Source organism: Mugil cephalus, chromosome 2 (genome assembly GCF_022458985.1).
Source record: "Mugil cephalus isolate CIBA_MC_2020 chromosome 2, CIBA_Mcephalus_1.1, whole genome shotgun sequence".
Lineage (NCBI taxonomy): Eukaryota > Metazoa > Chordata > Actinopteri > Mugiliformes > Mugilidae > Mugil > Mugil cephalus.
Genome location: NC_061771.1, coordinates 2,275,623 through 2,293,483, shown reverse-complemented (window position 1 = coordinate 2,293,483; position 17,861 = coordinate 2,275,623). Strand labels below are relative to the sequence as shown.

The 17,861-nt window shown below is 39.6% G+C and overlaps 1 protein-coding gene across 1 annotated transcript in view; it reads left to right on the top strand.

The window, feature by feature from the left end:
* usp43a (ubiquitin specific peptidase 43a) overlaps window positions 1-17,861 on the top strand; it is a 91,016-nt gene that overhangs the window by 20,162 nt on the left and 52,993 nt on the right. The window contains exon 3 of the mRNA XM_047578917.1: window positions 10,813-10,916. Coding sequence (XP_047434873.1) covers window positions 10,813-10,916 — 104 coding nt within the window. The remainder of the gene's footprint in view (window positions 1-10,812; window positions 10,917-17,861) is intronic.

Genomic DNA, 17,861 nt, shown 5'->3' with positions numbered 1-17,861 from the left:
AAAAGATACAGACATTGTGCAGCTCAAACCATAAGCCCCTTTTAACAGTAACAGCAGCCTTATTACTTACTGGAATGTCTGATCAAAGAGAGTCAAAGGTATCACTACATTTCACAGAATTCTGGGCTAGCCTAAGATTGTGGTTTTGATAAGGAAGTCAGACAATAATTAGCCTCCATCCATCATTTTTTGAGCAAGCATGCCAAAACTCTCCTGCACATGGCATGCAAACAAAACAAGGAAAAGAGTTGGTTACAGAAAAGTTGGAGTTTTGATGCTATTCATCTAACAGCTCACTGTGGCTGCTCTTTCTTGTTCCATTAGTCTTGCAATGTTTCAAACTGATGGAAAAACGATTTCCTTACGTCAGCGAAAAGTAATAAGGTCACTGAAAAAACAAATTGCATTATTTGGGACTACTTTGTTGGTTGCTGGAAGGAACATAGAGGCTGTGTATAAGCACCAATCTGTGAACAATGAGTGATTCAACATCCGACACTTATGTCCCGACATTTGTTTATAGAAATGTCATCAGTATTAACTTCCTAGAATTTTTTTAGGGAATCTCGCCCACTTGAAATGTATAACTGTTATAGCACTTTTGCCAGTGAGCTCCAGACTCAGCAGTTTCTTCTTCTCCTCAGAGGCTCCTCCTTTGGCCTCCTCCAAGTCTCAACTCCTCTTAAAGACAGGGCAAACACCCTTCTAAGGATCTGCCTCTTTAGAGGCTAATTATCTCCTCCTCATCCCAGCGATTAATATCAGTTAACGGATTTCTCTAAATCAATATTTGCTTTGGAATAAACACTTGTAGTGTGCAGATTAGAGAGACAGAGTAAGAGACACAGAAAGAGAGATGGCTCTAACCTCTGCTGCCAAGCCAGATTTGGCTGTCAGAGCTCTGCCAGTAGCTCTTGTCTGCTTATTTTCTATTCAGCCTTTGTTTTGGCCCGGCTAGGATCTCCATAGTAACAGCCAGAGAGTGGCGGGTCTTGCTGCACTCGGCACTGTATGAAATGAAGTGGGTACATGCAGTGCTCTTAGGGGACAGGCCTAAGATCAGAGAAAGGTAGTGTGGAGCTATGCCTTTGGTCTCGACAACTAGAAAAATACACAAATAGCGGCGAATAAAGGGTGATCATTTCATGAAGAGAAAGCACAAAGCCAGAGTTAATGCACTGAGGAAATAACAGCGTAGAGGGGGAGTGACTGTGGAGAAGGGGTTATGATGGTTGGAAGAGTGCAGAGGGGTTCAAACCGTTATCTCTCAGATTGCCGTGTTGCCATAAGCCAGATTTGAATAGGTTGAATTAGCAGTAGCTGTCCGGAGCTGAAAGAATAGGGGTGAGTCAGCTGGTTTAATGCACGGACAGCATTTCATTCATTCCTCCCCTGCTCTGCTCTGCCCTGCCCTGCTTCCCCTTCTCTTTCTGAGTCAGTCGCTTTGCTGCTCTGTTAGTGTCCTACTCTTTCTGCCGTTTCCTTAGCTCACTCTCCTCCTGCTCACTTACAGTCTCCTGCAGCATCTGAGCTGGAGGTTAAGGAGCCAGTTTCTTGTCTGACATGAGTGTTTGTAGCAATCATTTAGAATTTGAGTAAAACTTTGACAAACTAATTTGACTCTAATACCTCATTCATGTCAAGTTGAAGTGCATTTACTAGTTCTCTAAGTTCTCTAAACTCTAAGTTTTGCAGGTGCAAGGATGGTTCGCAGCATGGAGCATGACTTGTACTCGCAAGCTGACTCATCGTAAAGTCATTCTTCCAGAGTTTTGAGCTGCAGGCGGACGTTTGCAGAAGGAGTCCATGCTGATGGTTGCCAGCGTGGACAGATGTAGGAAAAATGTGTCACTGGTGGCATTCTCAAACCTTGAATCAGTCTGTTGAAAGTGCAACCTGATGCAGAAACTGTAAATATTAGCTACTTAAAACTGGACAAATGAATCCATCAGGCCAATGTTCAGTCATATGGTCTTATATTAGTAATATATGTATTATTATTTTCAATCAGTTTCTGGTTTGTTGGTGATAGCTGGTTGTTATTTGTAATTTTAATATTCAACAATGACGTGTTCTGTGGCTACGCTGAAGATTAAGATTTTCAAGGTTGCTCGCAAAACAGCCTGTCCTTTGGTAGCACCATTAGGCCAAACCCTGTTTTCTACTAGCATTATGACAACCCATGGTGCTACTAGCATGCCTATTGGTCATTTAGTCTTGTTAAGTAAATAAATGACACTGACACATATTCATCAGGTGGTATGTGCTGTTTAACATCCTCTTGCCTCATTGTGTTACCTTCATATTTGTCTTCTCTGCATTTATTGCAATATTTCTTTTTTTTTTTATTTTGCCTTTCCATGCTGTTAATTTTAGAAATAATTTGAGACTTTCAGCTTGATTTGAAAGTAGAAGCTGTTTATTAGGAAAGCAAGCCAAAATTAACAAATCTTCAGACCACAGACGGTGCTGACGAACTCACATGCTTGCTGGCCTTTGCTCAAATGACTGCCATTCAGTTTCTCTGGTGGCGGTCTCTCTCTTTCTCTTTCTTTCTCTCTCTAAAAGCTCTGGCATTCTCCTGAAGCAGCCAACAGCTATGTCAACATTGGCTCGCCTAATTCACACGCTCAGTGGGAGACATCAGCTCTTCCTGCAAGAGGCTGAAAACATCGAGCTGGAGCTACGAGGAGCTTAACGTGTGGCTACTTCTGCTCCTCTGAAATGTTCCCAAGATCACTGCACTGTGACTTATTGAGCACACACTCATATACACACATAGGTGGAACGGCCCAGATAGAAACTTGGCAAGACAGTAACACAAAACTCAAGACACACCTCAATGGTATCAAAGGAAAATGAGCTGAACACAAATATGTGGTACATTCTTGTCACCTGATTTTCAAACTATTCAAATGTGTTTATGTTTGTTGTCAATTTTAAAAATCCTCATTTAAGAAATAAACAGATATACAGATATGAATCCAAAATTCTAAATCCTCTTCAAATGGAAGACGATGGGTTCAAAAGTGTGATGAGTTTTGTTACAACTATCTTTGATCGAATACGCATCTACATATCAATTCGATGGCCATTTTTCTTTTTCTGCAATTTCTTCAATTTTCTGGCAGCAGACCAGTTTGTAAAGTTTCAGTGAGTAAGAATGGGAAACCACAGTGAGCTGTGAGATGAGGACAAGGAAGCAACAAGCAAACTTACTACCTCCTTTCATTTCTACTGTGCTTTTCGTAGGCTCATATCAGAGGATGATCGCTAACATAACTATGGAAAAAGGCCAACTGTTGCTTGACTCCTTCATCTAACACATAGTGCCAAAATCAACCACAAAATGTTTGTGATTAAGACTGTATATTTAAAATTAACATTCCATCTAGGTGTGTTTATTGCATTCCCTTTCACTGAATTGAATGAAAATGGGAAAGAAGGGTACTTTTGATGAGAGTATTATATTTTAAAAGAAGCTTCAAATCCATATGACCCTTCCCAGACATCTATGTGTCTGTAATATGTACTGATCTTCAGATGCCAGTTCTAATCTTCTGAGATTGGGACAATGTGCCAGCACGTTATGCAAATACAACAAGTGATACCACACACAGAAACCAGTCCAAGTTCCTTGCCCAGATAACTAATCAGTGATGCTTAGTGTGCTTGGTAGTTGCTGCCACACTGTGCAAGTTTGCTTGTGTAGCAATGTGATTCATTTGTTACTCATGAGTGGGTGAGTGCGATAAGCTTCATCTTGCAGCAGGAAACAAACAGGATATTTAATTTATATATTTGCGAAAGGGCTTTTGCGTGGCATCATGATGACTTGGAAAAGGAATTAGTTTGAAGACCTGACTGAATTGTGACACTAAAGGCTCAGTTTTCCACGTTATATCTGGAGAATTTCTCAAACCCAAAGGTATGGCGACATGAGATTACATGAATGCTCATGCTGGCCTGAATCTGCCTCTTGGGGATCACGCTTTGCTTCACTGAGGTGAAAACACATTTGGAGGAAGAACCACGGCAGCGTCTCAAATTCATTCACACTGCTATTCCACTCTGCTCATGCCCTCCTGTGAGAATTTTGCTCTGTTTCAATGAATGTCGTCACTTTTACTTTATGGCTACAAGCTGAAGGCCGTTATAAACCTGTCCAAACACACTTATATGCCTGTATTTGTGTTTGTAAGACAAAGGGAATAAGCAGCACAAGTGTGCAGTAATGATAACAAAAATCAGTTTCAGTTCACACCAAGAAAACCTGGAAAGAACCACATACTCTCTGTGTCCAGGTGTCTGAATGCATATGTCTTAGCCAGGTGTGTATAGGATGATTCAGAGCTGCTGCTGGAAGCAAAGTTGAATGTGTCTAGGCCCTTGAGCCAGCCAGTTGATTAGAAATGTGGTGCGAGATGATAACTGAATCGGCTACACTTTTTCTTTTTAAAATATTTTTCTTTTTTCTTTTTTCCATCACACCAAAGAATAATCTTCTAGAGCTGCTCAGGCTTCAAAAGTGTTTCTATTATTGAAGTTTATGATCTATCTAAAATGGTCATTTTTTCATGTGAAGTCTTTTATTTATAGACTTCAGACTTATTTGTCCCAGAAGGAAGATTTGTTTCCACTTTCCACATATTCAACACAACAGAAAGTTGGACAGGACAAGAAAGTGCTCAAATCAGTAACAGCTTGTGACATCAGACACTGAATGTGGTGGACATAGATGTCTTACACATTGTAGTATTGTATTATAGGATAGTCATATGTCTATCTCCCTGAAAGTGTCAGTCATTATTTTCCGTGGTCTGTTTCACTTGCACTGACAGCTCCTTTGAATGCATGTTGTGGGCATCTCACAGCAAAAGTTTTACAATCAGCTTTGGACCCTTTACCTGCTTCATCGATGAATAAATAATGAAAGAAGCTTTTGAGCCAAGTGTCCAATTAGAGGTAGTTGCATATTCTAGTGGTTTAATTCCAACAACTTGCCCTAGTCTTGGTCAATGCCCAAATGTTAGAAGAATCAAACATTAGCTGGGAATGTTTTGATTATATATGTGTGTGTGTGTGTGTGTGTGTGTGTGTGTGTGTGTGTGTGTGTGTGTGTGTGTGTGTGTGTGTGTGCCTTTCTCTGAATGACAACACTTTGAATCCTTTGTCCTGTGATTTGGTGCTTGTCTAGCAGTAATCCTCTAGCCCCTGGCAGGTGTTAATCAGCTGTTTAGTTGACAACTGTGCAGTCTATTGAGGAGTTTCTGATCACTGTGATGATTCTGGAGCAGGAATAAACCATCCTGCCAATGCCGCATCTGCAACCTTTTGGTTATTAATGCAGTCTGGCCAGCCCCAAGCCAACCTGTCTTTCCTGGTCTGTTCTTCTTGCATCCCATTGTTGTAGTGATTTCACATTGCTTTGAAACTGCAAGCCCGCACACACTATGCACACACCTTCAGATATACAACCACCCACATTAAGCCAAATTCCCACCCACTCCCCAGCTTGGTGTAGTGATTGCCTCAGAAATAACGCAGATGAATACGTGCCATTGGGAATCAGCAGGGCTTTGATAACAACATGTGTTTTCATGTAGGGATTGGAGTGTAAAGATCTCTGGAGGGAAGCTGTGCTTCTGCCAGCAGACAAAGGGGGGCACAGGGCCAAAGAGATTTACAGTGACTGCACTGGAGAAATGATTCTCTGATCACACAGAATCAGGGCCCAGGCTGAGATGAGGTTTAAAATAGTTTGAGACAAGTATTTTGAGACAAGTAGATAATATCTAATTTCACAGAGAAGACAAATCTGTATTGTAATGTAAATATAAGATCCTTGTAGTTGGTTGTTGATGATGGGTGATGGTTTTCATATTCCAAATCAGTCAAACTAGGAGACTTTAAGCAGAACTGCTACCTAACTGTTTAAAGATCTGACCACATGTATATAAATATGAACAATGCATTCCCATTCACTTGCATTGGAACTACTAATGCTATTTTCACACCCACACTTCTGCCAGACTGACTTGCGTTTTCATTTAATTAACACTGCACTTTATTTGCAGTCTATGTTTGGCCACATAAGTGAATATTTTACTTCCATGGACAAGGATTTGATATTGCAGTGGTTGTACCTTTCTGCTTGTGATTTGGCACACATTAATTCCTAATTTTTCTTTTCTTCTCTAGGGCCTATGTTCTTTCAAAATTGCAGTGTGTCTTATACCACTGTCAACACACTGTGCAAAAGGGGAGCCCTGGTGGGATAAAGACTGCACAATTGTGTATATGCCTCAAATCATGTGTCTTTTTGTGGATAACCGTTTTCTTTCGACTGTAGCTATTTCATGGGAGCAGTTTGATAGTATAGTGTTTGGGCGTTTAGTGTTTTGGTGAAGGTACCAAACTGTGCATGCTGTGATGTTCTATAGGAGTGCAAGTGGGTGAAGATATGGGGACGGTATCATGCATGCATTCTAAGACAAGCAAGGAAACAAGCTGTTCACATGCATTGCTGACTATGCACACATGAAGCATACAAAGTTGAATGATGCACATTTTAAAGGATTATTTAGCATGATTCATAAATATTATCTAGTATTTTCTGTGGGTTCAACAGAATGACAGTACATAGTAGGCTGAGAGCTGACTGAAGCATTAGCACGATTTGTCTGTGATTTGACATTGCACTGGTTGTGGCTGTGCATCCTTGAAGTTTATGTGTGTTCTCACTGTGTGCCTATGTGGTTTCTGAGTATGTGTGTGTCCACAGACCTTGGTGCACTTTCATGTGGACGTGTGTAGTGTTCTCCCACAATACCCGTGAGTCCTTGTGGGTCTGCCGCTCATGTGATGTGATAGGGCAGAAAGGGAAAGCGAGAATAACACGTTCCTTTCAGAGTCACCTTAGCTTTTGATTTTTACTCCCCAGAAACATTTATAAAACTCACTTTGTATGCCAGAAATGTAATGGCTTCCAAATGAGTTCACTGGTGTAATAATGGAAACATCAAAGTCATTGTCGACACTCAACTTGCACAAGTCCAATGCTTCACTATGTTGTATCAGTTATTCGTGCTTTTATCCACCAACACATGACTGTTTGGGCCAGAAAAATGAACATACATTGGCTTTAACAAACACATGAGCAAAGTGCAACTATCTTTGACTGAAAGAAAAGCAAAAAAGAATTATTTTATTTGCCCTCACATATGTCTTCCAGTCCTTTCTTGATGTAACTTTGCCACCTTTCTTTTTGACACCACAATCATTAAGGTTACAAAGTAAATGAAGCTATGTAAGCTTAAACATACTGAGCTATGAAACCTGGGCTGATATGTAAATCTTTCAAATCAATTACATCCCTGAGTCCATAGACAATGTGGCTAATTTTGCCCTGAAGCAACAGGAGGCAGTTGGATATGGCCTAGATCTGTTCAGAGTTTTTTGGATTATGCCCTGTGTGACAATTGAACAGCTTAGTGCTTCTGAATATTAGTATTCAGTTGTTATTGCTGCGGCCGGCCCCCGCATCTATTTTTGGCAGACTGTAGCAGCGCTGGAACAACATTGTGGTGGTATTCATTATTCCCTGGGTACTAAATAAAGACGCACAGTACACTCAGTGCTCATTCTTTTTATCACCCCAATTGTGTGTATCTGCACAATCTACTGTATGTCACTTTGCCATGTTCTGTGTGTACTGGATATACACAAGTGTCATTCTCTGAGGTGGAGTCATCTGTTCTCTGTTTTCTGACTAAGAGGTTGTTGACCTGCTTTTGGTGGAAGATGTCTTTTTCAATTGTGCCATGAATAGCTGGAGTTTTGATTTGTTATGCATAGAAAATAAGGCATCAGAGCCAGTTTTGATCATATTTCTCTTGCTGTTGTGTCGGCTTCACTTAAGAAACCATCATAATTGTCTTCCAGCATCCTTGGTACTTTGGGTCCTCATTTATATTATGTAAGTTCGTCACCACACTATGAGTGAACTGCAAAGCAAACAGTTGGAACCATTGAAGGTATAAATGGTTGTAAAGGTATTTTGAGTGCCCAGAAGTTGCAATGACCCATTTACAGTGAGGGATGAAATGGCGTGATTCAGTTTGAAATAAACATTTCATTTCATTATGTGTGCCTGAAAGAATTGTAGTAGCTTAAACTGAATATGGGTGAATTTTTCACATCCTCCATCATACCTGATGTATTTCATTCCTGTGGAGATCCTACATTGTCTGTAGAGAATCCATGAAACATCCTCACTGTGCCCATGCAAACATTACCTCTGCATATGTGAAAGCCACCTGCAACTCTACCAGACTTTTGTCAGTTACAAAAAGCATATTTTACTTGAATTTTTGCAGTTTATGCTATAAAGGTAGTCCCACATTTTAACATAAGATGCATTTTACTCTTTGCTCTTTGTATTTTTTCTATTCTATTCAGAGCATATTAATGAACATTGTAAATAACGTAAATATGCCAGATTGTAGGCTAAAAATTCTACGCTAAGTATTATTATGTAAAAGAATGGCAGTGGTGTTAAGCAATTTGTCTGTGTTTTTAGGCAATGCTGTGGCTAATGAAAACTTCCCTGTTTCCACATGTTCATTGAGGGGAATGAGGCCAGGGTTTCCATGGTGATGTTTGTAACCTAGTCCGTCTCTGAGGGTCTGAGGATTGTTCTCCATTGTGCTCCAGAAAAGAGATGGGGAACAGGAGTGCAAAAGTGAGAGAAAGAGAGTGGGTCACAGCTTAATTTGGGCTCTGCAAAAGAGAAAAATGCCTGTTCGTTTTTGTAACCGCTTGTCCTCTGGAGGGTCGTGGGGGAGCTGGACCTTAAGGAAAAGATGTACACATGTAAAATACAAAAAACGTTTAATTTCATTACTTTTACAGTAGGTAATTCTCCTTTTTCATTCTGGTACACACCTCTCATTGGGTATACCAGCTCAAAATGGAACACTGAATTCAACTTCAAATAGCCCCTGCTGCATCATGTGCTGTCCAGGTGATGAATCACTTTTCCAGTCTGTATATCTCACACAGGCCTCCTGTCCATTACGAGTGATAACCGTTACAGGTTGACTGAGACACCTTCATCCATCGCTCCCTGTCACTCCTCACTTCAACTAGAATTCTTATTTATCTATGCACTAAAGTATTCAAATATTCTGAGAAATTGTAGCTGTGTTTTGCACTGATTTAAGTGGTAATGCCGTTTGCCGTTTGCCGTTTGTGTTGTCTTTTTATCTTCTCAATAGGACAGACATTTAAAGTGAACACAAGGCCAAGTCTGAAAATAGGCTGAGGTTGAAAACAAACAGCCGCACACCCTTATTGGGCTTTGTGCTTCTGCCTCATTATACATTCAGGAAAGAGCCATCCTTGGAGAAGTTTTCAAAGATGCCAAAAACAGCTCATTGTTCAGAGTCAGTGCAGCAGTGATTGGATTTTGTTTGAATAAAAGAAGAGCTTCATCAAAGTTGGATTTCCATTATTTCTGATGTAGGCCCGCTGCAGAGTCTCATTTCCCCTGAGAAGGGTGATGAGACCAGATCCTGATATCACAGCAGACTATGACTTTGTTTGCTGCTTCATGTTGGAGTCTCACAATGGACTGAACTTCAATATTATGTTTTCTAATTTCTTCTAATTAGCGTGTATGGCACTTAATGATTTCTCAGAAGTGAACATTTGAAACTCCACCCTAAAGAAACAGAACCAGTTTACCATTCATACCCAACCACAGGTTAAACAAAATAAATACTAATCTTCTTCCTGAAGAAGAGCCCTGCACTTCAGGCTGTCATTTCATCAACTCTGAAAATTATTCATGTTTAAATAAGTATTTATTTCCTACAATAGTCCACGGAAACCATGTTTTCTTGATTAAGTAGTTGCATGTAGAATCTGCAATCTTGTTTTCATTGCTTAAAAATAAAAAGTAAAAATCATTTTATCTTTCATACTGTGTGCAACCTTTACTTTATGTTATTTATTTGATCATAAAATCTCCCAGTGAGATGGTCCACTATCCAGGAAGTGAGTTGTGAGTCCATATTTAGGATACCTGCTTTGTTACATGATTATGTCTGTGGTCAAACTGTATTAGGGATTAGTGTGCACAGACTATGCTTGACTTCTTTTGTTGCATTTGTCAGTGGGCGTTTTACATCTAAAATATGTATTTGACCTCAGTCAGTGTTGATGGTTTATTAGAACTTATAAATATATAATGGTATACATAATATATGTAATAAATAAATACTGGTTCTAGTCTGCTCTACCATTTTGGAATCACCTTTTTTTCACACATTATTGTCCCTTTGATTCACTTTTCACTGAAAAGCTGAAGATGTAAAAGATAAGAACTTTACATGTGCCTTTTTGACTTTTGCGTTCTGTTTACTCCTTCGTCTCCATTTTTTCTTCTCATGTACTTATTCACTAAGCTGAACAGTCAGAGTGATATCTCTGACTGACTTGTTCTGTCACCAACTCAACATTTGGGATTGAGCACAAAGCTGGAGACAGGGGTACAACTGATGTCAACCACTGACACAAAACTCATAGACGGCCCAACACAGAAAATAGCCGACTATCTGTTGTGCGTCACAGACCTCAGACTGCAGAGAAGTTCACACCATTAAGTGACTACTCTTGTCGTGTTGATGGCAGTGATGCGAAGCTATTTGAATTTTATTCTGCCTGAAAATTATTTTCTTAAAATTTGAATTCCCTAGATGTTTGCCATGGCAACTAAAGTGAGCATTTCCTTTCTGCCTCTGTCTACAGGGACCCAGTTCAATGGAGAATCCCTCCAGCCCCCCATTAGCCAGCATGCAGCAACCTCGAGGTCGCCACAGTTTTGTCCAGGAACACTTCCAGGCTCAGTACAGGTAAGAAGCACAGCCAGAAACCTGTATTTCCAAAGCTTTGTGTTGCTTGATTGTTGACCTTTAAATTGTTGACTGTGAATAAAGTGTCTAATGTCTATCTAATATTCTGGAGTTGTGTTTAGGGGGTTATACAGTGTACACACACACACACACACACACACACACACACACACACACACACACACACACACACACACACACACACACACACACACACAGCTTAGGTGAAAATGTATTTTCTCTCAGGCAGATAAGAATCCGTACTTTGAAAAAGTAGGTCAGACAGACCTATGAAGGATTTAGGGGATTTATCTTTAGCACTGGGCTCTGGCTCTTTTTGCTTCATTCACAGTGTAAAGTCAGACACCGAGGTTTTCAGGTTTAACAGGGCATCTAATGGAACTGACTCTCGACCTTTTAGAAACTTCGTCGGCACGCATGGCTGCCTGCAGTGGCATACTAGCGCTTTCTACTTTTTTCCTGAATAGCGTAACCTTGATGTGAGATAATAAATAGACATAATAAAGATTTTTTTTCAGTTTACACTTCAGTACTGTAATTCTGCAGTCTGATGAAATGAGTAACTTGAGAATAGCGAGAGATAAAGTATTTTTGAACTTTTAAATAAGCACTTGTGTAGGAAGAGAGATGAAAAGAAAGTTGTTAACGGAGAGGTAGACTGATAAGAATAATTTCTGTCCTTTATCACCCAGCCTGACTGAAGCTTGTGTGTAACTTTTACGTATCAGTGTAAGGGGTGCTGTCATCAGGACATTAGGACAGAACAATATGCTTACATATAGCTTGTTTCTTGGAATGAAACATTTTAAACTTAAGTGGTAGCATTTTATGTTTTTGGCAGAGACACTCCAACTTCCAGTGTGGTCAAATAACCATCTAAACCAGATACAGCAATACTTATTTCCCAAGAGAAATGAACAAGTATGGGAAACTGTCGCTGGGAGCATTTGTAATGAACTCAAACTTACCCACATTCTAATGAATGTAAAACAGCTGCAGCACAACTATAGGTCACTAATGCATGCATGAGTTCAGTATATACTGTATCAGGTTAATGAAGGTCCTCAGGGTCAAGCTATGTAATGTGCTAATGTGTTGAAAGTCACTTGATTGGTGTTGGTGCATTCATATTGCTTCCAGGCAGCCCACTCACTGTTAATAACATCGCATAACCCATAATAACTCTGACCCTGTGAGACAATAGGCTTGCAATATACTGGTGGAAACATTGGTTCTTTTACTGGTAGGCACTGTCGTGGAGCACATGAGACTTTACTTGTGTGTAGTTAGTGTGCTTCAGAATCCTGTTGTAATTCTGATGAAATGTTAATGGAAACTTTAACCTTTTATGTCATTTTAAGAATGTAATAATTATTCAGTTAACCAAGAAGTTAGTAGATTAATCAACAAACAATATGGCTTTTTTATTATCTGAGATCTGCTCAAGTGATATTAATCCATGAATGTTTGCCTCCATGAACACCTTGCTGTCCTTGCTTCCTTCCTTGCTCCCTTCCTTCTGTCCTGTCATGTTTGGTCCAACACACATGACTGACCCGTTGCAGATTAGTGTGTGAGTCAATCAATAAAGAGGTCGAGCTTTGACACTTGTAGCATGTTGCCGTGCACTGCAGTGTGAGGTTAACCATCCATTAATTCATGGGATCACCCCTTTCTGTCACTGGAGGATGATGGATTGAATGCTGAGCGTGGGACTGAGTCCCAGTAGAGCCCCGTCTCCCATGATGCTCGCAGGCTGACTAAATGAAATGATTTACAGTGAATCTTTTCACTGAGACAGCTGTGGAGGACAGAGGCAAGAGCTGAAGATCACCCCCAGTCTCTTGACACCTGAGAGTATTTATGTGACATGATCAGATACACAGATGAAATTTGTTAGCTGATTTGACTCACAATGCAGTTTCACATTGACAAATCACAAGTCCTTTGTGCATGTCACACACACACACACACACACACACACACACACACACACACACACACACACAATTTTTACAAGACTTTTTTTATTCTTTCTCCCGACTGACACACACACCCTTCACACAACACGACCCCTCTCCTTTCTCTTTTGTGAACATTTACAGCTATATTTAGAGGGGTATTTCTGCGTGGGTCTGTTATTTGCCTGTGAGAGCACACAGGCTAGTGCTTTCTCCTTGTATAAGAGTAGCAGCAATACGCTCGATGTTCCCCACATACACACACTCAGATGCACACACAGCTCCAAGCGCTGCCGGGTGGAGAGAAATTAACTGTATGTGCCCCCGATACGCAGACATTTATGGTGCGTTTGCTCAAGCACATGATTGGTGTTATTAGCTAGCGTGCCACTGTATCCGGGCACAGTTTTTTCAACGTAAAGGAAGCAAAGCATTGAGGTTTACTTTTGAGGCCGAAAGAGACTAGAGAGGATTCTTAATGATGTACTTGGACAACTGTATCCACACAACTTTCTGAAAGGCATTAATAGTGAGGTATGTTCAAGCTAAGGACTGAAGTCGTACTGTCTGACACATGGAATGTATGTAAAGATGGATGAACTGTGTGACATCACCCATAGTGATCTTTAAAAGATAGCTGTACAGCTGTAGAATATAATTGTTCTCACATACCATTAGTGTGTGGATGATTTATTAATGTGTTAGCATCAGTAAGTAAATACAATAAAAGTGATAAATAACCTTCACACATACATATGCCCATCATTACATAGTTCCTTCCTTAGTTCTCACCTCACACGACAAGCTGGTCCACTGTGCTATTAGAGCTGTGTTCTCGTGGTGTTTCTGGGACCTATTACATTTGTAATGTCCCAGCTAACAAGCTTATCGTGTAACAGCAAACCTCAAAATGCAAGTCCACAGGATTTACCTGAGGGAGTTTGAGCATGATGAGGATAAATATAGAGAGTGGAAGAGAGGAAAAGAAAAGAGCAGATGTTATTTTTGCACCTCGAGGTAACTGCCTCTTCAGCATGTCTGCGTGGTTGTGTGTCCCTGTCAAAAACGGGATGAGGCGGCATTTCTCATTTTTTACAACACAACACTGTGTAACTAGTGAGAATAAATACACCATTTCGTAAACATCTGCAATTCATTTTTTTTCAATTAATCCTTCCCGGAAAAGGTTCCCGGTTGCTTGTTATTTTCTGTCCGACACCTAAAATATGAAGATATCTGATTTCAAATTATTTTGAAGTGGAGAATGAAAACAAATTCTCACAATAAGAACAAAAACTACTATTATTATACCTGACAATACTGTCACTAAGATACAAAATGTGTCTCTTTTTTATTGAAACAGAATTATATATATATGATAAATTAAAACGACTTCTCAATTGTGTACACAGAATATTTTTCATTACTTCGACCCAATCTTTAGGCATTTTAGGCCCGTTGTAACTGACATGTACAGTATATAATCACATATTTTTCTGTGGAGTTTGTAAGTCATACTTTCATTTTGCTAAAGTATGATAGCTGAATTATGAAAGAAACTACTACCCTCCAAATCCTAAAGCTCACTTCTTTTCTACCTTTGACATTTTCTGTTCAATTTCTCACAGCTTTCATTCTCTTCACTCTGGAAAAGACTAAATTTGTGTATAGCCAGTTCCTCACTCCGAGCACTGAAGCACTACAAAAAAATATCACTCACACAAGTTACGCTTAAATTGAAACCAGTTATTTGTTTCCAGACTCTGGGGCAATGTTTTTCCTCGTGACTCACTCTTGGTTAACAAGTAATAGACAAACCCGGATGGTTGAGAATGTGTTTTCTTCTCTGGTTTTGATCAGGCCTCCTAAAGTGTAAATATGCTCCACGTCCATTTGTATTCTCATCTGAGATAAGATAACATAATCCTTTATTCATCCCACAATGGGACCTGGCTTCAGTCTATGGAGTCAGGGAACTTATTCCTTCATACTCTTCTCGACTCTTTTCCACTTCTACTCCTCTTTACTTCATGTAATCACTGGAGAACTGGAGTTACTTTGCCTCTAAATGCAGACAAACAAACAAGCCATCACTTTCACAATCTCACAGCGTCTTATCGTATTTGTTTCTTTATTCTGCATCTTCATCTGTCCCGTTTTCCATCCATGGCCTTCTCTGGCCTCCTCTTCTCTTTCTCTGTCTATATCTTTTTCCTTCCTGATTCTTTTTATATCTCAGAGATGCTCCTCAGAGGGATGCGGCGGAGTTGTCTGATCTGAATAAATGTTTGTGATTAGAGCCAGGACTATCTTGTGGTTTGTGCTGCCTATGTGGGAGAAACGCCGTTGTGCCGCAGTGTTTAAATGAGTCTTTGTCAAAGCCTCTTTTCCTCCTCTGTCTGTCACTCTCAGTTTGTGGTATCTATTTTTAATGGCCTGGGAGACGTGTGGTAAGCCCCAGCCTCAATCTCTGTCTAGTCAAATAAGATAGTTAAGGAATGTCACTTTTTTCCATCACAGTCTCTATTATTTAGTTGCAGGTTTGATTTGAATCTTCCAAATATTATACAGTTTGTATGATCATTTTTTTGTAATGCTTCAGTCCATATGATTTTCATTATTGTCACTAAGTAACATGAAAGATAAATGCGAACAGAACAAATCACATTTGTCCCTGAAGTTGAACTATCAGCCATAAACAATAAATGTTTAACAAAGCAAAGCCAAGAGCCTTTCCAGCTCTCCTTACCAACAAGGAAACTGATTTTTACCCATTATGAGATCAAGCATATATTTTTATGCCACATCTTGTGAACACTCAACACAGTGTAAAGGTCCTCTCATCTTCAAAGATGCTGGGGATTCACTTTCCCCTTGAAGATTCACCTGGGTTTGGATACGCTTCTGTTGACCTCTCTGAAGCAACTGTCTGGTGATTCCATCCTGCTCAGCTGAGAGACTGCTGAAAATATGGCTCAGCATTGACCTTCCTTACTTGATTTTGATGCTCTCACCACCCACAGTGCTCTCTTCGTGCCCGACTTGATGCAGCACTTCCCTCTCTGATACCACCAAGCTCTCTGTTAAAGCAGACTTTGAAATGGATGCTAGCCCTTTACCGCGGGGTATTATCAAATACAAGTAATGTTGTTTCCCTTTTCATTATGCAAAAATTAAAGTAATATTTTAATTTCAAATGTGTATGCTAACAAGTAACACCAGATCCAAAAATGACCTCTCTTGTGCTGGTGGTATTCATTCCTCACTGTCACCTTTTTTCCAGGCTAATTTTTCAAGTATTTTTTGGTGTCCTTCTCCGGCTTTTAATTCATTTAATTACTCTGTCTCACATTTAGTCTGTCTGTGTCCGCTTCAAAAAGTCTCACTTGAACACATCGCAAGGAGAATTTTCATTTTAGTTAATTTAACACTATAGGAACAGAATGTGACATCATGATGATTACCAGTTGCCATGTCAACTGCTTTGTGAAGCGGTCCTGAGAGGTGGAAAAATAAATGAATAATATAAGTACAGTGTATAATTCAACATTTCTGTATAAGTGGTGGAGGTAGAACGGAGCACAATATTCATTAAAATTAAATGCAGTGTGTCTGGCGGGTGTGTGTGGTTGTCAATAACACAGCTCCGCGGGACTCCTCTCTCAGACAAAATGGAGCCACCCATATCCTCATGAAGTGGAGACACATTGTCCATATTTCTACAGTCTGCTAATTCTGCTTCTGTGTGAGTGGATATAACTCTCCATACCAGCCAGTAGTTGTCAGGATATTGACGTATTGGAACATTCAGATTAAAAATGAGAAGATTCTTCTGTGCTGTAAAACTGTGTAGTAGGACATATGGCAATACCTAGGGCCACAGATGCTCACATATGGCCTTACATTGTTGTCTGAAGGACCATGGGAATATTTGGTTTGGTCTATTTTAATAGTGGTATGAACTGGACAAATAGTATAACTGAAATTGTTAGTTGCATCGATGTGCTCTCGGTATAATGAGATGAGCTGTACATCACTTTCTCTGTTGTCTAAAATTCTGCTCTGGGATATGTAATATGAGATAATAATGTGTGTCTGTGTTTATCAGAAGACATAACACAAATGGAGCAATGGTATTTGTGGTATGGTCTGATTGTTTCATTGTACCTTCCCATTGTTAGGAACATGTTTCATTCCTAATAATGCATGAACTTTACAGCAGATATGTACAGGAAGACTTTCAAAGAGTGTGTGTGCATGCGTTTACACATTTTGTTGTATATCCCTGGCTGGCTGGAGCAGATACCACACTGGCCTATTTGGTCTTTGTGTAAATGTAATTATCATCCAAAGCAATGGCTTTGGAGAAAATATTAGAGAGATTGAAAAAGCTAAGCTAATCCATTGTCTCAGTTAATAGCATCAATCCCTACTTTGTACGTATGTATAGATCATATATATATAAATTTAAAATAATAATAATAATTGTTATTGTTATTGTTTTTATTTTTTTAAATGACTGTTTACTTGCATGCAGAGCATATTACGTTACCCTCTGGCCAGTGAGCTCAAAATTCTATAAAATGTCAAAATGTTATATTTAAGCAGTAGAATTAGTTTGGTTCAGGTTTAGCATGGTGATAAACTTCTGAACCTTTTCTCATGTAAGCAGTATTTTATTCTAATGATGTTTAGTGCATGTTGTAGCTTAAAGATTCAGAATTTTAGCCGGCTTAGTACAATCATGCAGTTTAAAATCTAAGCAGTTAAAAATCAGGCAACAGACAGCCAATACCGACGGAGTCCTCTACGGTTCCTCTCTTAGGACTGTGGACTGGACTGTGATCTCTCTTATTAAGGTTCCACTTAGTATTTCATACTGGCAGAAACATTGCCTTGCTTTCATCAAAACTTGAGTCAATCAGGTAACCATGCCAATATGTCTTCTGGATGTAACATTTCT